Genomic DNA, 26,156 nt, shown 5'->3' with positions numbered 1-26,156 from the left:
ATGGTAGATCCTATTTATTTAGACTTTTTGTTGCCTGAAAAGGAGATCCAAATATATACTGTGTATGTGGAAAAATGGTGCCTTCATTTAAAAAGCTTTCAGTTTCATTATGAGAGCAATGTATAAGATTGCAATTAAGTGCTGAAATTAAATACCCATTAACATGCAGTCTTATGGAGGTTTTGCTGAGCTGTTACTTAACCTGTAAAAAGATCAGGTCTGGTCAGCTCAGTTCAGCTCAGTTCAGGTATCAACACAAAATCATAAAGGGGTAAAGCAGAAGTATGCCTAATAATGAATAAGAAAATAAAAATGCAGGCAGCTACTATGAACAGCCTAGTGAATGCATTATTGTAGGTAAGATAGACAAAAAGCCAACAGCCACCACAGTAGTACAAGTTTAGATACCAACTAGCTTTGAAAATGAGGATGAGGTAGAAGGAATGGGTGATGAGATAAAGTAAATTATTCAGATGGTTAAAGGAGATGAAAATTTAATTGTAATGAGTGACTAGGATTCAGTAGGAAAAGGAAAATTAGAAGGAAAAATATTACAAATGGACCGGGGGGAAAGGAATAAGCAGGAAGCCACATTTTGGAATTTTGCACAGAGCATAATTTAATCATAGCTAACATTTGGTGTTAGTAGAACTACTGATAGCCTTGGGAGAGCCAGCCCTGACAAAGCTCAGATGTATGAGACAGGCAAAATACCCTCAGACTTCAAGAAGAATATAATAATTCCAATCCGAAACAAAGCAGGTGTTGACAGATGTGAAAATTACTGAACTATCAGTTTAGTAAGCCACGGCTGCACACTACTAACAAGAATTCTTTACAGATGACTGGAAGAACTGGTAGAAGCCAACCTCGGGAATATAGTTTGGATTCTGCAGAAATGTTGGAACACATGAGGCAATACTGACCCTACGACTTATCTTAGAAAATAGATTAAGGAAAGGCAAAACCTACGTTTATAGAATTTGTAGACATAGGGAAAGCTTTTGACTATGTGACTGGAATACACTCTTTTAAAATTCTGAAGGTGGCAGGGGTAAAACACAGGGTGCGAAAGGCTATTTACAATTTGTACAGAAACCAGACGGCAGTTATAAGAGTCGGGGGGGGGGGGAATGAAAGGGAAGCAGTGGTTGGGAAGGGAGTGAGACAGGGTTGTAGCCTATCCCCGATGTTATTCAATCTGTATATTGAGCAAGCAGTAAAGGAAACAAAAGAAAAGTTCGGAGTAGGAATTAAAATCTATGGAGAAGAAATAAAAACTTTGAGGTTCGCCAATGACATTGTAATTCTGTCAGAGACAGCAAAGGACCTGGAATAGCAGCTGAACGGAATGGGCAGTGTGTTGAGAGGAGGATATAAGATGAACATCAACAAAAGCAAAACAAGGATAATGGAATATAGTCGAATTAAATCAGGTGATGCTAAGGGAATTATGTTAGGAAATGACGCTTAAATTAATAAATGAGTTTTGCTATTTGGGGAGCAAAATAACTGATAATGGTCAAAGTAGAGTGGATATAAAATGTAGATTGGCAATGGCAAGGAAAGCATTTCCAAAGAAGATAAATTTGTTAACATAGAGTATAGATTTAAATGTCAGGAAGTCGTTTCTGAAAGTATTTGTATGGAATGTAGCCATGTATGGAAGTGAAATGTGGACGATAAATAGTTTGGACAAGAAGAGAATAGAAGCTTTCGAAATGTGGTGCTACAGAAGAATGCTGAAGATTGGAGGAGGTACTGAATAGGATTGGGGGAAGAGGAGTTTGTGGCTCACCTTGACTAGAAGAAGGGATCGGTTGTTAGGACATGTTCTGAGGCATCAAGGGATCACCAATTTAGTATTGGAGGGCAGCGCGAAGGGTAGAAATCGTAGAGGGAGACCAAGAGACGAATACACTAAGCAGATTCAGAAGGATGTAGGCTGCAGTACGTACTGGGAGATGAAGAAGCTTGCACAGGATAGAGTAGCATGGAGAACTGCATCAAACCAGTCTCAGGACTGAAGACCACAACAACAACAACATATGAAGATGGTATCTGTTCTTCTGGACATGTCCGAAAGAACAGATACCATCTTCATATATCTAAAAAATGAGGTTGGCAGAAAATGCAAAATGGTTAAGCACGAGTGGCTAGATGACAAATATGAGGCTGTAGAAGCACACTTAACTAGGGGAAAGATAGCATGCCGAGTAGAGGAAGATTAACAAGACCTTTGAAGAAAAGAGAAGCAACTGAATTTGAGTAGCAAAATATCTGATGATGTAAAATGTAAATGGCAGTATCAAGAAAAGCTTTTCTGAAATAGAGGAGTTTGTTAATTTTAAATGTTAGGAAGTTTTTACTGGAGGTATTTGGAATGTAGCCTTGTGTGGCAATGACACATGCATGACAGGCAATGCAGATAAGAAGCTTTTGAAATATGATGCTATAGAAGAATGTTGAAAATTAGATGGTTTGATCAAATAACAAATGAGATTGAACAGAACTGAATTCAGAAAAGATGAACTTTGTGGCACAATGTGTCTTCAATAAGGGGTCACTTGACAGGACACTTCCTGAGGCATCAAGTAATTGTCAATTTGGCAAGGGAAGGAAGGAGGGGAGGATTGCAGACGGAGACCAAGGGTTGAATACAGTATGCAGGTGCAAATGGATAAAGGCTGCAGAATTTGAATAGAGATGAAGAACCTTCCACAGAATAGACTAGCATTTCAGTCCTTGAACTGAAGAACAACAGTGCACTCACATCCAGTAGTGAGTAAAAATTTGTAAATATGGCTTTTGAAAAGGAAATCCAAGAGGCACTGAACTCCTGCCTGGAATTGTCAGTGCTCTCTACTATGGCAGATACAACGTAAAAAAATAGATCAGTAACGCAATGAAGATCTGAAAATTTTTGTTTATTGGGCAGTTGGTACTAGTTCACATTCCAGTGATCTCTTCCCACGTCGTATCCACAACAGAATGGACAACCACCAAATGAGATACACAAAATGGATTCTGTAGCCAGTTGACATGGCTTGTAATCTAAGAGAGCATCCAGAATATGGTAGATCTTATCACAGGAATCACGTAATGTGCTGCTGGTACACTCCTAAATTTCTAGTCAGTGGTGGGTTGACAAATGTCACCTTGCAATTGGGAGGATTGGGGTGGTATTGTATACGTTCAGCAGCAGACTCTGTGACAATTTTGAACTGAGAAGACAAATAGTTGTTGAAACACAGAAGAATTTTTTAGTTCTTCTGTACAAAAAGAAGTCAGGAGACTCATTAGAAGAAACAGATCTATAACAGTCATAAACATTCTGAACAGGAAACTTTGAATTTCAGTTTTAAATTGCCCATATAATAATGACCAAATAATCTGCTCACAAGTGGCAGCAGAACATACTCATAAAAGGAGGTTATAATCAGGCAAGCTTTCAGAGCCAGTGGTTCCTTCAGGCAGAAAAGTCGAAGTGGAAGGAAGAGGGGTGAAGGAAAAGGGCTGGAGAGATATCAGTGAGAGAGCACTCTTATTCCAAGATAGACAGAGAGATAGATAATTTAGGAGTAAAGAGGTCACATATTGAGTAGTGGAAGTGTTCATTTGTCGACCGGCACACACAAAGGAAAAGAAAAACTTCCTGGATTTAAGAAATAAATCCATTCTTGAGCTAGAATACACACATATGTGCTTGTGTTGCTTCATGGTGTCAGCTGGACATACAGTTGAATGTGTGTGTGTTTTGGTGAGTAGTCTAGTTTATTCCTAAATTATTTACATTAAGAAGAACGTCCGTACTATATAAATAGATAGATAACTACACGTCGGGAACCATAAATGTGTCAATCACTTGCAAAGTTATGTAAAAAGTCAGCACTGCTGATACTGCACCATGCATTCAGAAGTAACTGTTCCTGGTACTAACTTCTGATGACAGAGGTTTCAACATTGATTTATTGTCACCAATCTTAAGTATTCCTGATTTATTAACTATGTCTTGTTTGTTAATAGAACAATGTAGACTTCTTTAATTATGGGATATTGGAGGAGCAGGGACGTCTCTAACCATAATGTTGATTGGACTATGTCTTAAATGAGATGCACTCGGGTCGTTTTTCTGTGTGACTTGCAGCAAGTAAATTAATTAAATTTTTAATTTGTGTAAAAAGAGAAAAGTAAATATCTTATTCATTTTTAATTTCAGTATCAAAATTCGCTTACTACTGATTGTTTGTTTTGCAATGTATTTATTAAATACAAGTAATAATTTGCAGTAGTTGGAGAATGTCGTTGGTAATACTGAATACTTTCTTTTTCCAGTGGGTCATGGGCAGCAGCAAGATGTCATCCTTAAGAGAACCCCTGCTGCAAATGGATTTCCACCTTTCTCAAGGTAAATCACAAGATGAAATGAGCAGTAGTACTGTGAATGTTGAAATGGACAGAAATGAACTGAAGAATCTTTTATCTTCATTGGAAAGGGCTCAGGAAGCAGTAAAAAATTTGCATAATTGAATATGTTTGTGATCAGTTTATTTATGAAATAAAAGTGAAATGTGAATGTATATACATGCAGTAGTCGTGTGTGATTTTTTAAATGTAAATGAAACATTAAAAGACAGTGTAATTGTTAATAGTTACTAAAATTACTATCATACATGTACAGCAAGAAATATCCTGAAATACTGCATCACTTTTACATCCTGAGTCCACATGGGAATAATTTACTAAGCATCAACTTAAAACTACCATTTTGTTCCTTATGGCACTAACATATTCAGCATTAATTATATAATATGACAATGAGAGGTAATATAGTGAAACCTTGATACCTATGTATGTTTTCTTGTGTCACACAGGATTGCTGTACCAACATGAATAAGGTGGCTACCACCACTCATGTCTCCTGGCCTGCACTTGAGTTAACTATTAACAAGCATTTTTCTTTCGTCTGTTATAATATGAGGGTTGTCGATCAGTCGAAATGGACACCACAGTGAAAACCCGATGAAGCTTTGCACAGATGTGTTGGGTTGTGGCTCTAGTATGACTGTCGATCGCATGAAGACACTCTTTCCAGTTGTGAGTGCACTGTTAGCGAGTAAAGGTGCCTAGAACAATGATGTCTCCCGCCAAGTAGGAGGGCCCACTGAGAGGCTTCGCCTTAATGAATGCAGCCCACCTAACACAACTGCCACGCACGTACTTCTTCATCGCAATTCTCAGCCATACTCTGCAGGGGCAATGAAGACGCTCCTGCACCTTTTCAATGGGAAGTGTTCGATCACCCACAACACAGCCCTCGTTGGCTTGTCCTGAGTATCATCTCTGTTCACATGAAACGTTGAATACAAAGACAACACTTGGGCACAGGCTACGCACTATAGACCAGCGTAGAGATTTATTGGAAAGCACAGGTGGCTGCTTTCTATAACAATGGTGTTAGACATCTGTTGGAGCATTATACCAAATTTCCAAGTCGGAGCGGCGACTATGTAGAAAAGTACCTGGTAAGTGTAGCTAACTCTTGCAAATAAAATGTTTCTGATTTTCACTGTGGTTTCCATTTAGCGACTGATCAGAACTTAATTTCTGGACAACCCTCGTATATCTGGCCAGTCCCTTATATAATGAACTCAAGGTTTCACTATATACGTCACTACACACTTATACTGAGCTGGAAAATATTTATAGTTAAAAGGTACAAAAAAGGCATAAAATTTCACTAGACAAAGACTAGATCTTGCTTGAATTGCCACATTATTCATTTTTGAGTAACTAGCAACTATTTCGCTGCAGGTAAATCATTTTGGCAAGTAGCACAGAAATAAACTGACAACTGATTGATTTTTACAAGAAGAATAAATTGACAGGTTGAATGCCTAAAAGTCTGGCATATTTAATCAGTTTTCTCAGTTGCTGTACAAAATATACAAATCAATCTGGAATGTTTGCACCTTCATCACATGATCAATTGTATCTATAAATAACATTTATGTTGTCGTATGGGAAATCACAAGCCATGATATAATGAAATAGAACAAGAACATTGGATACACTGCAAGAGCCTTCCTTCCCGGTGGCTGACTGTCACCGAGGAAAACCATGGAAGCTGACAAAAAGAAAGGCAAATCAGTATTAAGACGTTTTTGGTCTCCAAGTTATCACTAAATGCCACACAAACATTATGTACTAAATAAAGTTTAAGAAATAAATATAAAAACAACAAATATTATTGAGTCTTTGAAATAAGAATTATAAGGAAGCTTTCAGATGAAACAGAGAGGGGGAATACATCAACCATTCACAATCAGAATCTGAGACATTTAAGTTTGGGGTTCAGGTGAGACAAAACGAAATAAATAAATGGAACGTTCAATAATGTGCTAAAGAAACGAATTGCCAATCATCCCCTTAACCTTTTTTTCCAAATTATGTTCCAAATATTTTGTTATTGATCAAAACCACCCTATTGTGAATGAAATTACATAATGTTGAAGATTGCAATAATAAAATGCTGGGTATGCTCATGCACTAGACTTCATCAAATTATCCTGAAACTTTAAAAAATGACTTCATTTCTGTGTAACTATGAAGTCTAGTCATGTATTTACATATGGTTTCCTGTGAGCATTAATCTTGGGGGAGCTGGTTGGGGCACAGTGGATGTATATATCTCATACCACCAGCAAGCACTTGTCATTAAACTGATGAAATGCTCTCTCTTTCAGCCTCTAATGAAGTAACATCACATACTTCTTCACTTTCTGCACCACTAAATTCAATGCCAAACTCAGGATCATTATAGCCATCCTTTGTTTTGAAAGCACTGCTAAACAACAATACAAGATGGAGCTGACAGTGCACATCTTGTTGTCAAGTACCCACAGCTGCACACAGTAAAGACAATACCTAGTGGCAATCACCTCAACCAAAACACAACATCTAGATTACAAAAGTAGTACGAGATGCTCTCTAGTGGCTGAACGCTTAACTACCAGTGATGAAATGGACATGAACAGGGTTTTATTTTTCGAAGGCCTTTCATTAAGTTGCCAGAGTATACTCAGGATTTTAAGTTTCTGTCAAAATAATAAAAACGAGATACCTCGAGGTTTTAAGTTAAGGGGTTAAAATGAACACATCTGCACATATGTAACACAAGCAGAATTAGGGCTGAGAAAAATTTGAAAGAGCTTTTAAGTGATTTCAATTAACACAAACATCGTTTTTCTTCTTCATATTATATCTGTTTCCTTTATCTGTGGATATTTTTTTCTCTTTTTGGTGCATTTCCTTATCTTGGCCACAACAAATACCTTTCACCTCCGGTAATTCTCTCTCCTCCTCCTCGCAAATCTTAATTCCACCTGCCATTCCCTCATGTGCTTTGCATTTCATTCGCTCTCCCATGCAGTGTACTGCTGCTGATATACAGCAATTTGCTTCTGGAATTATGTTATTACCAACTTTAGAGTAATTTCATTGCCATTTGTCAATAACTTCCTTCGCAATGTCAAATTTTGTAAACAAAAAAGAAATTGACATTTTAATTTTTTTAGCCCAGCCGCCATTGTTCCATGTTTTGGTACAAAATGTCTTTGCAGTGATCATACAAAATTTAAAATCAGTTATCTGAAATGGTTATTTTACACTAGAAAGCAGAAAATATTGAAACTTGGAAATGCTGTGATGTTAAACAATTGTTGAATCTAAAACACTTCAAAAACATGATAGCAAAACAGCTTGAGTTACAAATCTTAATTACTGTATTGGCCTGATATTAGCCTCACTTTTTTTTCCCTTTCTTTATTTTTAGCGGGGAGGGGGATAGACTCAATGGAAAAAATTATGTCAAATTACCAATTTACAAAGACTGTTTACAAAGTGGGGAGTCTTAGTTTAGTTGGTGGAACATAGATAAATTCACAAATACCAGCATCCTAATATGTCTTCACTGATACCACTGTTATCTTCACTACTGTTACTTGTTCCATCACTTTCAGGATTTTTGTTACTCTTCTCCCCAAGTACATTGTCCTTGCTACCATCGAGAGCACTGGACATGCAGTACGTCTTGAACTCTTTGATGGTAGAATGTGGTGGCATTGTATGCCATGAAGAAAGAATCACTCTACTGGTAACACTTTAATCTTGGCAGATGGACTGAGTGCATGTTCCCTTATACTTGTCTGTCTTCAATGCATCAACGTTGTTCTTTATTTCAGGTATGATGTGATCTTTACTGGCATTCAACACTAAAATAGCCCTTCACTGAGCAACACATCAGGTCTGCAATTCTATACAGTGGCTAGCCAGTCCAGTCCACCCTTTTTCTAGGCAATGAACCATTTAATCCTTAAGGGAAATCTTCCATTGGCAAAGTTTTACACTTCAGGAGAACAAAAGAGGTGAGCTTTCCTCCCTCTGCAATAGATGCCAGTTGTCAGCTGTTTTTAATGAAATACTTGTTGCCCCCCCTCCCCTGGTATAGCCCATTGTCACAATGTGTGGCATGTCACAAAAGATGGGTATCTCAGTGGCATTGTCGATTCGTTGTAGCTGTATTTGGATTATGTGCCCGTGGAGAGTGACAAGAGTCTTAGTAAAATCTTCTTGCAGTCTTTGTGCCAGTGAAGTACTGTACCATATAGAGAGGCAACTTCTATATATAAATGTGTGACCTCAACCAGCACTCCCACAGAATTCTCTTTGTGCTATGTTTAAGGACCTTGCAATTTCCAAAACCTTTAACTGGATTTTAGGTCAAGAGATAGGTATCTCATGTTTCCTTTTACCTTGTATGGGGGAAAGAACTGGATTGAAATTTAGGATATTTCAAGCTTTTGGCTCTCTGCAGGAGTTCCTTGATGAAACAGCAGTTTGCAAGTGAATCTCCAATGCAATCCACCATTGCACATTTGATTCATCCTAAACATACTTTCTCCCAACTTCTACACTACATGTATTCTTTGCACAATAAATAATTGTGCCTAATTCTAAAGTTTGCTAACAATTTCCTTTTGACATGAGCACTCATTATGAATACTAGATCATACAAAAATAGGAACAATGGAACTGTTAGGATAATACTGGTAATAGTCTGCACAAAAATGGTATCTCAGTAATCAGTAATATGTTACCACATACACCACAAATAACTTCCAATCTTTACCAGTGTTATTGCTCTGTTTTAAATTAAAAGTACAACAATTTCTAGGATACAAAAATATACCAGTATTTTCTGGGTTGCACAGATAAGAAGCATGCTAATGTTTGGTCACCTAAGTTCAGCTTACATTTCACTTGGCTCAATATAGTGTTAAAGAGAGGACTTTCTGTCATGTTCATAGTGCACTGAATCATTATCCAATGTACACAAAAGATGCTAGCAGTAACAAATGAATTTTTTTCTTCTTTTTTTTTTTTTTTTTTTTTTTTTTTTTTTTTTTTTTTTTTTTTTTGGGGGGGGGGGGGGGGGTTTGTAGTCACTATTTAAGTGCAGGGAGGCAGAGCTTCAGGTGAAACAAGTGGCTTGCTAGTAATGAAGGGAGTTTATGTCACTCCACTGACTGGCACATATAAAAGGACAGTGCTTTTGTACAGTGAGTAATTATATGGCCACAAACAAATATTTTGACAGTATATATTACATGCATAGATGCAGCAATTGGAATGCACGAAGACTTGCTAAAAAGTAATGCCTCCAAATATTTTATGTGAAAATTCTTTAAAGGTTTTTAAATAAAACAAACATTATTAACATACTACATCTTTATTTTTCATGTTTACATACTTGCAGCCCTGTACCACAAGAGAGATTCGAATTGTAGCGTGTAATATGGCGGTAACTATATATGTGTGTGTGAGAAATTGTATGCTTTAATCAAGTTTTGAATTTGAAAGTTTGTCCACACATGGAGCACCCTCTCCTTCAGCATATGATGACAGACCACACACAAGCACTGTGACACCTACAACAATCCAATGCAATGGGTTGACTGTTATCCGTCATTCTCCATACAGTCCTGACTTGGCCCCATCTGATTTTCATCTGTTTCTGACTTAAAAGAACACCTTCAAGGACTTCACTTTGATAATATGAAGCAGTGCAAACTGAGGTGAGGTTGTGGTTCCATCAACAAAGGCAATCATTCTACAGTGGTAGTATCAACAAACTGGTCTCATTGCGAGAAGTGCGTTCATCGCTAGGGTGACTATGTTGGGAAATAAATATGTAGATGTGAAGAATAAAGATGTAGAATGTTAATAAAATTTGTTCCATTTAAAAAGCTTTAAGAATGTTCACATAAAAAATTTGGAGGCATTATTTTTCAGCATGTCTTGTACATTTACTTCCTTATGAAGTTAGCTGTCAGCAAACAACCACAGTCTGGAAAAACAGTACTAGAAGGAGACATGAATTACTCAATCCAGTACTCGGCCTTACTATGGCACAAAGAGAGAGACTGACTATAGTTAAGTATAAAACACTGTATGCCAAAAATGAGCAACTGAAATCGTGTAAATCATCAGCATCCTGCCAGTTTTCCACTCAGGAAATGTATTAATTGTAAAAATGACTCATTCTACATTTTGGTGACTGGCTGCACTTACAATTCAGGAAAATGCAAATAACTAAACTGCCAATCAATCAAAGTCCGCCATCTACTACCTACAATCGAACCTGTCATCAATCCATTTTATATCCCCACTGTTGCAAACATATATTTCTATGAGTTGGCTGCTCCAACTGAGACTCATTTTATTGTATTCATAGAATACTACTTTTCTGCATTTCCTTAAGTGCTCAGTTTTAAATGTAGGAATGAATACAGCAAGTTGTTAATTTCTAACCCACTTAAAAATCTTATCAAGGTATCACTGGATATTTCTGCACCTATTTTCAGAGAGTACTTTGTTATAGATTACTGCAAAAATCTGAGGTTACTGTTAATAATGTCTGCTAGGTAATTAATATATGACATGAACAGGGTTCCAACACAATTTCCCGGGTCCCATGCCATGTTACGTCTATGTCTGTTTATGACTCTCCACACACTGTGTTCTCTCTAGCAAGAGATACTCAATCCAGCAACAAATTTCGTTTGGTGCCCTATACTATCACTTTCATTAATAAGCACTGGTGTGGTACTGGGTCAAGATGAGCTGCATCTGCATGATTGCCTTGATCCATGGCTTTCATGTGAGAAAAGTACGCATTGGGTTTCTCATGACTGTTTTCAGAGTCCTTTCTGGTTGGTATGGAGGAGGCCATTTGTTTGAGATACCTCATTACATTTGAGCTCAGAAAGTGTTACAGGATTCTACACCAGATGGATATCAATGAATGGGACAGCAGTTTTGTGGATCAGTGTTGCTACTGTTCTTGCAGATAAGTGTGACCTTTGCTTTCATCCTACTTGGCACAGTTTTTGGTTCAAGTGATCTACAGAACATTATGATTAAGATCCAAGTTGTGTGTGGAATCTAACAGAGAGTCTATCAGGCCCTGGAGCTTTGTTCAATTTTAGCAATTTCGGGTGCTGCATCTAACACTTATATAGCACTAATTTTTCTAATAGTCTGAGAATGAAACTGAGGCAGTACTCCTATGCTTAGGTTTGGAAAGGAATACCTGAAGGAACTCAGCATTTCTGCTTCTGTTTTGCTACCCTAAAATTCAGCTGAGCATTCACATTCTCAGGATACCAACTTTATGCCTCTGTCTTGTTGTCACTAAATTTATAATCACTCTCTTCTAAAACACTTTGTAACTGATCATCAGTTAATTTTCCCCAGTGTTGGTTGCCTCCACATCATTTGAAATGAAGGTCACACACCTACAAAAGAAAAAAATGTTTTGGGTGGGAAAATGTTTGCTGGCGGACTGTTAGTGGCAGTATCACATATCAGTGATATGAGCTTGTGGTGCATGTCAGGTAGTAGAACATTCTGTCTATCAAGCAGATAGTCACCAAACTGATACTAGTGGCAGTACACATTCTGTTAGGAAATTGACATATCTGTTGGCATTCAATGAACCATTTAGTGAAAAATGGCTCAATGAGAAGATCATATGTTGATCTGTCTCACATGTAGAACACTAACATTCTCTACCAAACACAGCTCGGATGACAGCTGAACTGGCCTACAAGTGATTCACAGCTAACAGTTTATGTCTTAATATCATAAAGGTTCATATTATGTAATTTCAAACGTGAGAAAATGACCTGCTAGCACCAGAGCTAAGCAACAATGGTATTACACTAGAAACATCATGTGAAAAGTTTCCTAGGTCCAGTCAATAACAAATTTGTTGGAGTCAACACACAGATAACTGATCAAGCAGCTCAGTTTTGAGCTAAAGACGAGAACTGGCACATTGTTCACATTTTCACTCTCTCTTGTCTTACATAATTATCTTCCAGGCAGTGTATCCAAAGTAAATAAAGTGTTTCTACAGCAGCAGAAACAAGTAAAACTGTTGTGGCCAGTAGATAACTTCACATGTTGCAGAAACCTTATTAAGGAATTGCGAATTCTTACTCTCACTTCCCAATACATTTTTAGCCCTATACAGTTTTTGTTTCTGAAAAAAAATTTAGTCTCGGTTGAACTGTGCTGTACACTATCACAATACAAGACACAAAAGTAACTGAAATTATCCAAATATATGGATTCAAAACTTGTATAGTCTGTTAGCTACATGGCAAGTAGCAGTGTTCATTGGAAAGCTGCATGATAAATAGAAGTGTACAGTAAACAGGACTCTGTATCTGGTAACTATTTTCTTTGAAAAATATTAATATAATCCACAAAATGTTGAGCTAGCAGCTATTTAATATGATGGAGGAGGTAGCAGTTGCTTTTTAAGTAGCAGCATTCTTCCCAATTTTCTTGATTAAATTTAGCTGGCAGAAGCACGAATAGCTTTAAGCAGTATAGTGAATAGCTTTAAGTGGTGTAGTGGTAGTTTATAGTCAATGAAGTACATGGATTCAGTTTCTTTCATTTGTGTGTCTTCTGTTAATGTTTGGTATGCCATGACTCATTACACATCCATCAAGGTTCTCCTTCTTGACAGGGTCTACACAACATGATCAATGAATTCATGAAACCAAAACAGACTATATGCTAGTACACACACATGTCAATGTTGGTTCTGACTGATTGGTAATACTTTTAGAGTGATCATTTTCAGAGTAAAAATTTATCTCATTGAAAAGCTTTGCAGTATTTCATTTTGTAGCTATAAGCAAAGATTGTTCACCGACTATGACAGTACCTAAAAGTCTATTGTATATGGCATGCCCGTACGGAATAACCGAACTTGCAGCTACCTGAAAAAAAGTGAATATTTACTTCATATTAAATCAAACAATTAGTTTTACAAACTCACCAAATGTTGCCCAGGCAAAGCCTACAACTGTCACTATAAATCTGATAGCAAATAGAAACGTTGTTTGTTCCATGAGAAGAATTATTCTACACATGATAAGAGCAATTGTTGTAGGAAGTAAGCAATAACCAAGGACGCAAACACTCTGGAAAAATGATCTGAAACATAAACAAACAAAAGAAAGAACATTATTAATAAATTATGTAGAAAATGAGAAACTAAAAATTGCAGTATGACTATTTTCTTTCAAAGTTTGTTGCATCAGATAAAAATATTGGTCATAAAAGTACAATCCTTAGTTTGAAAACATACTTTGATTCTGAAGAATGCTATCCAATAAAAGGAATGTTATTATGGCTATATGTACATCCTCTTTCTTTGTGGCCGACAAGGCGCCATTATCATTCAGGCACTGTGAAATCTGCCTGTACTTGGGTCACTGTGCCACTGTCATTTTGAATCACTCAGGCATTCACTCATTTCAGTGTAAAGGAATTACAGACACAATTTTTAGTTAAACTGAACTACATTTCCTGATCTAAGATTCTCAATTCTTAATATAAAAAAAACATATTCAATAAACCTTCAAAACTTCCAGTTGTCTCAATGTTTGCAAGTTCTGTAAACCATTTCTACTTCCAAGATTTGTATGGTAGGATACCGAGGTGCACCATATATTTGCAAAAGAAAGTTGTAAGACTGCACTTCTATCATGAAGAGGGCCATATGATGAAATTTTGTCTGTGAGGTATGGCTCTTTCTGAGTTAATCTGTAAAAGGCCAGAATACTTCTCTCTTTTAATGTTTTCTGTGGTTTCCCTCAACTGTTTAATGTTAATGCCAGAATGGTTCCTTCAAAAAATGCGTTTTGCAATTTCCTTCCCCATTCTGTCTTGTGTTTTGTCTCTAACAGTTGTGTTGTTAATGGGATAGTAAATCACCACCTTCTCTCCTCCTTGCCAAATACCAAGGATCTGAAAGCATAACACCATTCTCTACAACATTCCAAAGACTCTGGATGATGTGTTGCAAATCTCACAATTTCCAGAAAGATCTTACCTGCCAGTTCATGCTCTGACATTAGCAATGAAACAGAACAGACCAAAGAGCCAACCTGAAACCTACCACACTATAGCCCTACCAAGTTCATGTTACAAACTCCCAGAAAGAAGGATTCCAGACTGAATAGGACCATTAATACAAGAACAAATTCCAGATGAACACGCTGGATTGTAAGCCACTGCAATTGTTTCAACTACATACGCAGCCTAACAATACACATTGAGACTGTGTTTCAGAAATGGTTGAAAACAACAGTGGTGTATACTGACTTGACTGCGGCACACGACATGGTTGGAGGAAAGGTCTTCTTTACAACCTTATTAATGTAGTAGCATGTGGCCAGATAATGTATTTATTAAATAATTTGCTTTGTGACAGGCTTTATCAATTAATAATAAGAAACAGTAAGAATAAAATTAGTCTTCTAAATAATGATACTATCGAAAGGATAGTTGTCACTCAGCATATAGTGGAGATGCTGAGTCGCAGATAAACACTACAAAAAGACTGTCAGGAAGTGAGCTTTAGGTCAAAAAGCCTTCATCAAAAATTGATCTCTCTCTCTCTCTCTCTCTCTCTCTCTCTCTCTCTCTCTCTCTCTCTCACACACACACACACACACACACACACACACACACACACACACGACCACAGTCTGTGGCTGCTGTGCTCAGCAACCAGAAATTGAGAGTGTGTGAGTCGTGTTTGTGTGAGCGGGAGCATGAGTGTGAGTGTTTTGCCTATTTTCGACGAACGCCTTGTTGGCCGAAAGCTCACTTTCTGACAGTCTTTTTGTTGTGCCTATCTGCAACACAGCATCTCCGCTATATGGTGAGTAGCAACTATCCTATTCATAATATTGTTACATTCTGTCCTGGATTTTCCATTGTTTGACATCTAAATAATGGGTTGCCTCAATGCTCAGGCACTGTTTTAATTAATTTATATTTATTCCAACAAAAAATTAATTAAGTACTTGTCTTGGTGCTGTTTAACTTTTGAGTATACCAAATATGACATCTGCAAAATTTATGTATGCTGACAGCCTAGTCCTTGCTGACTGCAATAATTTCATAGAGGAAGCCAGTAACAGTCATCAAGACTGGAGACTAATTCCAAACAAGAACAAAATTAAAGTGTCATGCTTTCACCTCAATAATAAACAAACTTATCAAGAGCCCCAAGCATACATCAACAACAACAACTTAATTCAGTATAATCCTTTCCCAAAACATTTAGGGATAACAATGGACCCAATATTATCTTGAAAAAATCTGGAAAACACTGCAGAAAAAAAATCAAAACCAGGAACAATATAATTCATAAATTGTATGGTACCACATGGGGGCAAACACAACCACCCTCAGAACATCAGCAATTAGTCTTGTGTACTCAGTTGCCAAATACTGTGCTCCATTCTCTTTAAACAGCCACCATGTGAAGAAGACTGACACCGAACTGAATGAGACCATAAGAATAATTAGTGGCTGTATAAAAAAACAGTCTCCCTTTTAACTACCTGCTTGCTCCTCTTCCTATTCGTACACAGGAAAGATTAGTTAAGGAATACAACAAAACTTTTGCCATTCCCCACCTTCCACTTCATAGTTGCCTGGGTAACGTTACAGTGCAGATGCCAAAGTCTGGAATTCCCCTACTACTAGTAACAGGACTAGTTTTGAGGGACAGCTTCAAAATTAATGAGATGTGGAGAGAATACTGGGAAGCCCTGTAGTCAGCTCATAGTTCACCCGTGACTCAGCCTACTTAACAAATTTTTAAAATATTGTTCTGCAACATGCTGTATATTTCAGATATGTAGTAGATGGAGTTGTTAGTATATTCTATTGACTTGTTCCCCAGAAGCTGTAAGTAGTATATTTCAGATATGTAGCAGAGGAAGTTGTTAGTATATTCTATTGATTTGTTCCCCAGAAGCTTATGGTGTAATTAAGTCAACAATGAATGTAAGCAAAATATGTTGTTCTAGCATATGAGCTACAATGCAGTGAAGTTACTATTCAAAGTTCTCTGCATGCTGAAGCTATTAATTTTCCAAGGACCCTGATATATTCAGTCCACTTCAGCTGTGAATCAACATGCATCCCTAGAAACTTTGTTCTTGATACACACTCTATGAACTCATTTATACATTTAGTGAGTAACTATTGCACATTTTGCTCATGTGGAAACTATTTTTTCCTTTCTTTTTTACATGCAGGGTTAATACGTTGTTTTCTATCCACCTGGGCAAGTACACATGCATCAGTGTTTCTTCAGCTTTGTGTCCTAACACACTTAGAGAGTCATCACTGACTAGAGTCTTATTGTCATCAGCAAACAGTACTCTTGAATTGTGGGCTGGAAAAGATCCACCACGGTTTAACAACAAAGTTCACAAATTGCTAAGGAAGCAAAGGCTGTTGCGCCCTCCGTTCAAAAAAGGGCTGACAACAGGCAATAGTTAACAGAAATTTGTGTGTGTGTAAAAAGATCAACGTGCAAAGCTTACAACAGCTATCACTGTCATACCTTACCAATACATCTTGTCAAGAACCTGAGAAAATTCTGGTCCTACATAAAATTGCAAAGTGAGTCTAAGCCTCCTACCCAGTCACACATTGACCAACCTGGTGTGGCATTAGAAGATAACAAAAGGAAATTTGAAGTTTTAAATTTTGCATTTAAGAACTTGTTCACATATGAGAATCATGCAAAAATAACATCGTTTGTGTACATGTATATGTACATGAGCACATACATCTACAGCGATACTCTGCAAATCACATTTCAGTGCCTGGCAGAGGGTTCATCAAAGCACCTTCATAATAATTCTCTATTATTTCACTCTCAAACAGCGCGCAGAAAGAAATTAACAGCTTTATCTTTCCATGCAAGCTATTATTTCCCTAATTTTATTATGATGATCATTTCTCCCTATGTAAGCTTGCATCAACAAAATATTTTTGCTCTGAAGGAGAAAGGTGGTGATTGAAATTTCGTAAGAAGATCGCAGAGAAACGCCTTTTTTTTAATGATGTCCTTCCAAATCCTGTATCATGCCCATAACACTCTCTTCTCTATTTCTTGGTGTACTCCATTAATACTATCTGGTAAGGATCCCACACCCACAGCAGTACTCAAAAAGATGATGGACAAGGATAGTGTAGGCAGTTTCTTTAGCAGATCTATTGCATCTTCTGTGTGTTCTGCCAATAAAATGCAGTCTTTGGTTCACCTTCCCCACATTTTCTACACGTTCTTTCCAATTTAAGGTGTTTGTAACTTAATTCCTAGGTATTTAGTTGAATTTACAGCCTTTAGATTTGATTAATGTATTGTGTAAACGAAGTTTAACAGATCCCTTTTAGCATTTGTATGGATGACCTCACACTTTTCATTATGTAGGGTCAATTACCAATTTTTGCACCATACAGATATCTTTTCTAAATTGTTTTGCTATTGGTTTTGAACTTCTGATGACTTCACTAGATAATAAATGACAGTATCATCTGCAAACAACCTAAGACAGCTGCTCACATTGTCTCTTAAATCATTCATATAGATCAGGAACAGCTGAGGGCTCTAACACTACCTTGCAAAATGCCAGAAATCACTTCTGTTTTATTTGATTACTTTCCATCAATTACTGCAAACTGTGACAGTAGTAAACATCACTGATGTAGAGAAACAACTGAAAGAGTTGAAAGCAAATAAGTCACCAGATAATGATGGAATCCCAATTTGGTTTTACAAAGTCTCCAGCGACTGGAAAAAAGTACATGTGCCTCCTGTATACACGAAAGGTAAAAGAGCAGACCAGCAAAATTACAGACCAGTATATTTAGCATCAGTTTGCTGCAGAATCCTTGAACATATTTTCAGTTCAAATATAACAATTTTCCTTGAGAGGAAAAAGCTTCTGCCCACAAATCATGGTTTTAGAATGTATTACTCGTATGAACCTCAGCTTCCCTTCCCTGGCATGGTTACTGTGAACCACGGATAAAGGGCAACAGGTGGATTCTATATTCCTAGATTTCTGTGAAGCGTTCGGCACAGTGCCACACTGCCAATTACTAACGAAGGTACAAGCATAGGAGTAAGTTCCCAGGTGTGTGAGTGGCTCAAAAACTTCTTAACTAAAAGAACCTAGTATGTTGTTCTCAATGGTGAGTGTATATACAAACTATCTTTCTCTTTCTGAAAAAGTTTCTATGGAGAACCAGAAAACCTGGGAATAATTATTCATTGATAATGATATTTTTACAGTGCATTGTGTTACAATGTTTGCATCAATCAGTATGGTGACAGCTATTTTTTGATAATTTAATTTGTATATGCAATACAAGTACCAGACATCCATAACATAAATGTAAGGACTCATAAGGGAGTAGCCATATTCTCTCTGTAGTCAGCACTCCATTGACTATGATATACTTTCTGACCATATATGACATGAGACTATTTGCTGTTACACGTGTAATATATGAGATCTATCACTTATTCTTCCTCCTACTGTCATTGAAAACAGCATCCAATTTATCTCAGCTGAAAATGTATGAATTAATAACTCATTAAACATTCAGAAAAATATGGAAAAAGTGTTTTTGTCTACATGAAGTACATATGAACAGACAGGGGTTAGATGATCAAATGTTTGTCCCCATGTTGTTAATATGTTAAGACAGCAATTACTAATCACATGTTCAATATTTAGATGACAACTACAATATTTTCCAGTCACCAATATTTGCTGTTACACTTGCCACAGAATATAATATACAACTTGATTTCAACCTCAGAACACCCATGCCACAGTCACAAATAGGTTAATATAATTGATTGATATGTATAGAATGATTGCATATGAGGTTTTAAGCATATTGTATCCATGACGTACAAGTTCTTTAGTAGTCCAATTAGCACTGGACATTGCAGGGTTGAAATTTGAGGAACAGTTTCATCTAGGATATTAATGAATACAAGAACACATATACATTAGTTTGTAGGGGGGGGGGGGGGGGGGGGGTGTACACGACCGGAGGGTAGAGTGTATTTTTAATATTTTTGGAGACTTGCGTTGACTTATAAATAGCCACAAAAAAGTTCCAGTTGTGATCCTGTTAAAAACCTATGTAATGCAGAAGAAAAACACCTGAATTCCCTGTATTTTTTTTCCTTTCGTTAAGAGCTGGAGAGATGGGGGCGGGCGAGGGGGGGGGGGGGGGGAGATTGGCACCCATAAATTAATATAAATGTAAGATTAATATACAGGGTACATCAAGTAGGGGAAACATGATGAGAGGAATAATATCAATGAATCATATGGATGAAAATGTTATGATAAGTAATTGTCAAATAAACAGGGTGCTAGTTAAAGTGGCTCAAGTGATTTGAGTTAACAATTGCACATTAATGATAAAAAATAGTAATTGCTCTGCATTGTACCTTTCGTCTAAATTTTCATTATTCTGATAAGAAATATTTCTTGTAACACTAACCAGAATAAAAATAATACTGTAAGAGTTATGATGAGCGCAAGGGTAAACTGGAACTGTTACAGTAGAAATGCTTGTCGCTTGTCTAACAAACAGTGACTATATCACACAATGGAAAATCCAAGGTGGAACGTAACAGTACATGGAAAGCCTATCTGCGACTCAGCATCTCCACTACATGGTGACTTGAAACATTGATTATGTTTGCATATTTTGTATGTCTGTGATACTGAGCATATATCAAAGATTGCCTTTAATTCAATTTATGACAGATAATATCCATTGAAATATATAACAAGAGAGGATGGAAACTTAAAAGGTGACCAGTCACATGTGTGCTGCTCAGTGCTCGTCACAGAAGAGAATGTTTGCAGTCTGCACATCAATATGTAGAAAAGACTGTAGATTAATGAAAGGCTGTTCTCCCAAAGGATAAGTCTCAGATTAGCCTGCATGGTAATAAATGACATGATTTAATTTAGTGAGAAGCTGGAAAATTTTAGCATCTGTCAACCATCCTCAAAATAGGTGCCTGTGGAGGAGGCATGGTCTGTGTTGTGTATCTTTAAAAGGATGTGTAACAGGGCTCCATATGCTCCCACAATGACTATGTGGGTGACAAGACAACACTGATGTTTAGGCATGTTCTTAAGCTTTTGTTCACAATATCTGATGGTTGATATAGTTTTCAAGTGGTTCAAGCAGTGGTCCTTTGCATGCTGCTCTCTCCCTGGAATCTGGCTGCCAGCAGCTATCACAAATATTGTGTGCAGAAATGGAATTTTCAACTCAGCTGGAAAAATGATATCAAGAAGATTATAATTTTTGTGCCACATGATGCCTAATGTTCTTAAACTATAATTAACATACGTCTTCTAAATGATGACTCAAAGCTCACACATTGTTTGGAGAGAAAGCGAGCTGGTTAGTGTATGGCACTTCCTGGCAGATTACAACTGTGTGCTGGACTGAGACTCAAACTCCCAAGTTCAACTCTCAGTCTGGCACACAGTTTTAATCTGCCAGGAAGTTTCATTCAGTACACACTCCACTAACAGAGTGGAAGCTTCATTCTTGTTAATATATGGTTTGCAATTTATAGAAAATGATGTAAAAAAAGAACTTACGCATCTGGTGCAAAAGCCCTTTATGTCCAACAGAGAAACACGCGTTGCTCCAAATTTATATGCATTTTTTTTCTCAGAGCATCTATTTTTGCATACATTTATTTTATAAGATTTTTCTTTTTTTCTAATATGATGAAATGGTTTAATTATCAGTTGTTTCCAATGGTCAGTGTTTTCAAATAGTCACAGAAACCTTTCCTGTTACAAGCTATTATATTTCTCCATTAAAGTATCATAACCAAAAACTTTCACATTAAGATTCATGTGATTGCTGAGATGTCTTTCATATGGTTTGGTAGATAATGTTGGAAAACAAGATGGCAAGTGAAAACACCCAGCATGATAATCTGGTGAATATAGTTAAATCTTGTGATAATAAGTGAGGAGTGGGTACTAATTTCAATACATCAGTGCAAAAAAAACAGTGTATTTTTCACTGAAATTTTACAAAAAGTAGAAACTTGTGTGACAATGATAAATTATAATGAAGAGAGAGCATGCGTATTGTCCACATTATATAGTGATTCCATAAAAAAGGTGACAGAAATAATAAACTTAAATTACTAACAATGTAGGAAAAGACAGATTGCTACTTACTGTAAAGAAGACACGTTAACCTGCAGACAGGGCTGGTCCAAGCTGCCAGAGTTGACGGTCGCAGCTTAACCTGTCTTCTTTACAGTAAGTAGCAATCTATCTTTTCCTACATTGTTGATATTCATACATGGAGTTTTCAGTGTTTAAACTTAAATTACTGCTGTTGTAGAAAACAAGTTGCAAAAGGTGTAAACTGCAAAGTGGTACATCATTACAGTTGTGCTGAGGCTAGCCCAAGCCAGAAAATCTGGCTGTGTCATAATTGTTATGAAAATCTATAATCTGACTCTATGAACTTTTTTCTCAATTACTCAATGAGATACAAAGTTTAAAAGACAAATATGATACAATACAGAAGAATAACTGATGTTTAAACAGGTAAGTCAAAAGATTAAAAGTATCTATGTTCATCCTACGAGGGAAGAGAGACAGGAGTTCCGATTTAACCTGCAAAAATTTGAGGGAGGTGGAGGACAACTAGAGTTTCACATCCCATTGACAACGATGTCATTAGAGACGGAGCACAAGCTTGGATTAGGAAAGGATGGAGGAAGAGAAAGGCTGTACCGTTTCGAAGGAACCATCTTGGCATTTGCCTTAAATGATTTTGGTAAACAACAGAAAACCTGAATCAGGATGGCCAGACGCGGGTTTGAACCATTGTGCTCCTGAAGGTGAGTCAGTATTAATTTTAGGCCAACAGAGTGTAAAAATTCTGTCTATAGACAGACTCAGAAAATGAAACTTGCATCACATTGGGGAAAAAAGAGGTATAAGAAAACTCACACAAAAAGAATAAAAATATTCTTACAAACCGATAGCAGTTTGAAACAAGTAACACATAAAAAGGCATAGCTTGAAGGTAGTAAGCCAAAATCTCAAAAAATCAGATAAAAGTGGAAAAATAATGGCATGGCAAAATGTTAAGGTTAAGTTATGTGACAGCATGAGCCCCTATAATGAAGTGGTAATGATGTGCCCTGGCAATGATCCAGATGTGTAGTGCATTTTACTAATATCAGGATCAAATGTTATCTACCGAAACAAACTCAATAAGGTCACGCATTTTTTAGATGAGGCACTGTGTGGTCTAGGTAATTAATTAATTGTTATGGGCATTCCTAAAAGATATTACTCTGCTTGTTTTTCATGAGTAAATCAATGAATAAAGAAAGCAAACAATTTATATCGAGAAAAAAAAAAAAAAAAAGAATCAGCCAGACCTTCCTCAATACACACTTCCTTGCAACAACTGATATGGCCAGAAAACATTATTCAAAAGACAGGCAATTAAAGAAGTAACCAGCACACAATTTTTAGGAACTATTGTAGCTAGACAAGCATTTGGATACAGAAAGAGGGAGAATGTTGGGATGGAGGGCACGTAGATGTGCTGTGTAATATAATTACTTAAAAGTGTATCTCACAGATGTTTCCAGTATGAGTGAGTATTGAAAATGAAACTAATGTTACAGTGTAACAGAAAATATGTGATGAACTGTGCATGCCCGCAAAGTGTAACTATGTCTTCTTTTATTGTATGTTTACTTTATATACATTGTATTTAAGCCTAGACAAAAGCTTGTGGAGGGGTAATGACACTCCTCACGCATTAATCACTGCAATGACAAAAGTGCATAACTGAACTCTGGAGCAGTTCCTCACTTTTCCTATTCCTCATGTAACTTTTTCGTTAATCCTTTTAAAAAAAAGGAAGTCCTATACCTCCTCAACCCCCCCCCCCCCCAAAAAAAAAGGGCTAGGTGAGATTAAAAGCTGTCAAACAAAGGTGTTATGTGTGCTGTACTCAAGTGTTAGGCAACACTAACTTATTGTTTTGCTGAGAAAAATATTTATAATCCTTTTTACACTACTCACCAACATGTCCAAGTAGAGTGCTGTGTGGCGCAGCTAAATAATGGTTTCTATTGAAGAAAAATTTGAAAGTGAAGCAAAAACTGAAAATATGCACTGCTATAGACTTGTAAAATAATGTCATCTCTTTTATTTTGTAAGAAGCACAGTATTTCATGGCAACAAACTGTGCTGTTATAATTAGCTCAGGAAAGTCTTATTATTATATTTTCTCATACAGAATGGGTGAGAATGTGCATTTAATTTATGAATGCATTCATCAAATCGGTTTCAACATCTAACTTACTGCAGGCAATGTATGTAATTTCCTGACTCTATTCTATGACATGCATAAAAGCAGTCACAAGCAGAAGAAAAATCTAATTACTGAAAAAAGAACTTTGCCAGGGAAACTGTCCTAGTTCTATGTGCCAATCATTTATAGCATGCCTTTGTACTACACTATAAAGCATGTGTCATTACAGGCAATAACAATCCACACACCTGACGACACTGCTTTCTCGAGGTAAAGAAGTGAGGACAGTGTGGTAGTAAAGCCATGCATACAATATCTGCTGATGTAAAGCCTTTCTATACAGGATTGTTTCCATTTATGAAACCCCACATTCCTGAAAAAATTAACTATGTAAATATTCAATGCATTTATTGAACCAGTTTTTGTTCCCAAAAGAAGGAAACTGAAAGAAATCCTCTCTAGTAGTTAAAATATTAATAAATTTAAATGTTTTTGTTATGTGGTGAATCATACGCAGAAATACATGCCAAAATGATAATTCTGCTCTGGTAAAGAGTTGGAAGAAAGATACAGTTATAGCAGGAGCAGCATTTTCAAATGGAGAGCTATTTCAGCTTGCTAGCAAGTGGTAAATGAGGAATGGAGCTAGACTCCATCACTATCAATGTGATAAATCAATACTACAACTTGAAACAGTAGTAAGTCAAACCACAATTTTGCAGTTTTGTAACAGTCTATTTTACTAATGAGCATTGTTCATGAGCATTATAGTTTCATCTGATAACTTATCCACTGAAGAAATTTGATTAATGTTTGCTACTCTGTTGGATGTAAATTTTTCTGCTTGCATGTTCAATAAGTGTCTATAGAAAAACAAGAATACTTGTGCAGTGAAACTGAGTAACACTGCTGGTACAAAGAAAAATCTTGATGGGGTATTATTAACAAAAGACGTGTCATTTACATTGCTCAATAATCATTCGCTTTGGGCCTTTGTCCCACTTCAACATGGGGTCGGCCTTGTTACTATGGATGTGGCGATGTTAGTATCAGAGGGTGGCCGGATGCCATTCCTGTCGCCGGGGCCAAATTAGTGTACACCAGCTGTCTGCGTCTAGTGTAAGCCATGAAATAATGCAAACATTTTTTTTTAAATGTCTGCGAGTTGTGTAACTAAGGTGGGACGTGGGGACCAGACCAGTATTTACCTAGTGGGATGTGGAAAACTGCCTAAAAACCACATCCAGGCTGGCCAGCATGCCTGCCCTCATCATTAATCTGCCGGGCAGATTCGATCCGGGGCCGGCATGCCTACCCGAGTCCAGGACGCAGCACATCAGCGCTGTCGACTAACTTGGCGAGTTCCATTGCTCGATAAAGCTATGCAAAATCAGGCAACATTGCACAGAATATTAGTATAGATAAGCAGTCATCTACATACAACACTTTGATGTGAGATATTTTCCCAAGTATACTCAAGACAGGATTAGTGGGAATCTTGTCATTGTTTGAAACACTGCCAAGAGGCAGCAACACTGTATTTCATAATGCCTTAGCATAGAAATGTGTTTTAAAGTTTATGTGCACAAAATGTCAGTGGCTTCTTCTAGTAAGAATCACGTGCTAACTGATGTGTTGAATGTCTGTATCTCCATCAGACTTTCTGCTCTCTCCTACAACAGCTGTTGCTACATATCACACTGTAAAATAGCTTTGTTAAAGACATTTTAGAAGAAAACATTTTATACAATTTCTGATACTGCATAATTGTACTTTTCTGATAGATTTTACAAAAACATTACAGTGCATTTATGAAAATACCTTTGATGGTGAAACAAGGGAGTTATACCTGAATCACAAAGTAATTAACAGATATGGAAAGGGACAATGTTATCAGTTCACCATTACCCACACGAGCAATATGGCCGCAGTAGCAACAGCTTTGCAGTTCACTGCTGAATTCCTTTTGCCCTTTAACCTGCAGAGTTGAGTTCACCTTGCAGGCACATAATACCCTTATCACTTTTCTGTTCACATTCACTATTGGCAGCAGACATTCTTTCACACATTATAAAACAAGTCAACACAAAGAAACAAAGCAGATGACAAAAATGAATGCTATGGTAGCTATTTTGAAAATGGATAACTAAAAATCACATTGTTATATTGATCTGGGAATAACAACAAATATTCAGTGTACTGTTTTCCTTCCACTGTTAGTTTCATATAACTAGATAGAAACTGTCAGTGTACTCATTGATGCTGGAGTATTACATTCCAGCTATTGCACTCCAACAGGAAACAGACTAATTACAATGGGGGTGGTCACTTGATGGCAGGAG

General features: G+C 36.9%; 2 protein-coding genes across 3 annotated transcripts in view; one reads left to right on the top strand and one right to left on the bottom strand.

The window, feature by feature from the left end:
• LOC124619317 (COMM domain-containing protein 8-like) overlaps positions 1 to 4,649 on the top strand; it is a 59,805-nt gene extending 55,156 nt beyond the window's left edge. The window contains exon 4 of the mRNA XM_047145626.1: positions 4,336 to 4,649. Coding sequence (XP_047001582.1) covers positions 4,336 to 4,530 — 195 coding nt within the window. The 3' untranslated portion in view covers positions 4,531 to 4,649. The remainder of the gene's footprint in view (positions 1 to 4,335) is intronic.
• The window catches only part of LOC124619315 (protein YIPF6), an 80,315-nt gene continuing 58,690 nt past the window's right edge, over positions 4,532 to 26,156 (bottom strand). Inside the window, exons 6-8 of one of the 2 annotated variants that reach the window (XR_006980068.1) lie at positions 24,063 to 24,187; positions 13,418 to 13,575; positions 5,990 to 6,127 (exon numbers count right to left, since the gene is read on the bottom strand). Coding sequence is in view for 1 of the 2 variants with exons in the window: in XM_047145625.1 (XP_047001581.1) it covers positions 6,009 to 6,127; positions 13,418 to 13,575 (277 nt within the window). In the remaining variant the exon portion in view is untranslated. Of the gene's footprint in view, positions 6,128 to 13,417; positions 13,576 to 24,062; positions 24,188 to 26,156 lie in introns of both variants that reach the window. The other variant, XM_047145625.1, reaches the window with a different exon arrangement.

The sequence above is a fragment of the Schistocerca americana genome, chromosome 6 (assembly GCF_021461395.2).
Source record: "Schistocerca americana isolate TAMUIC-IGC-003095 chromosome 6, iqSchAmer2.1, whole genome shotgun sequence".
NCBI lineage: Eukaryota > Metazoa > Arthropoda > Insecta > Orthoptera > Acrididae > Schistocerca > Schistocerca americana.
This window is presented reverse-complemented; position numbering and strand designations above follow the sequence as displayed.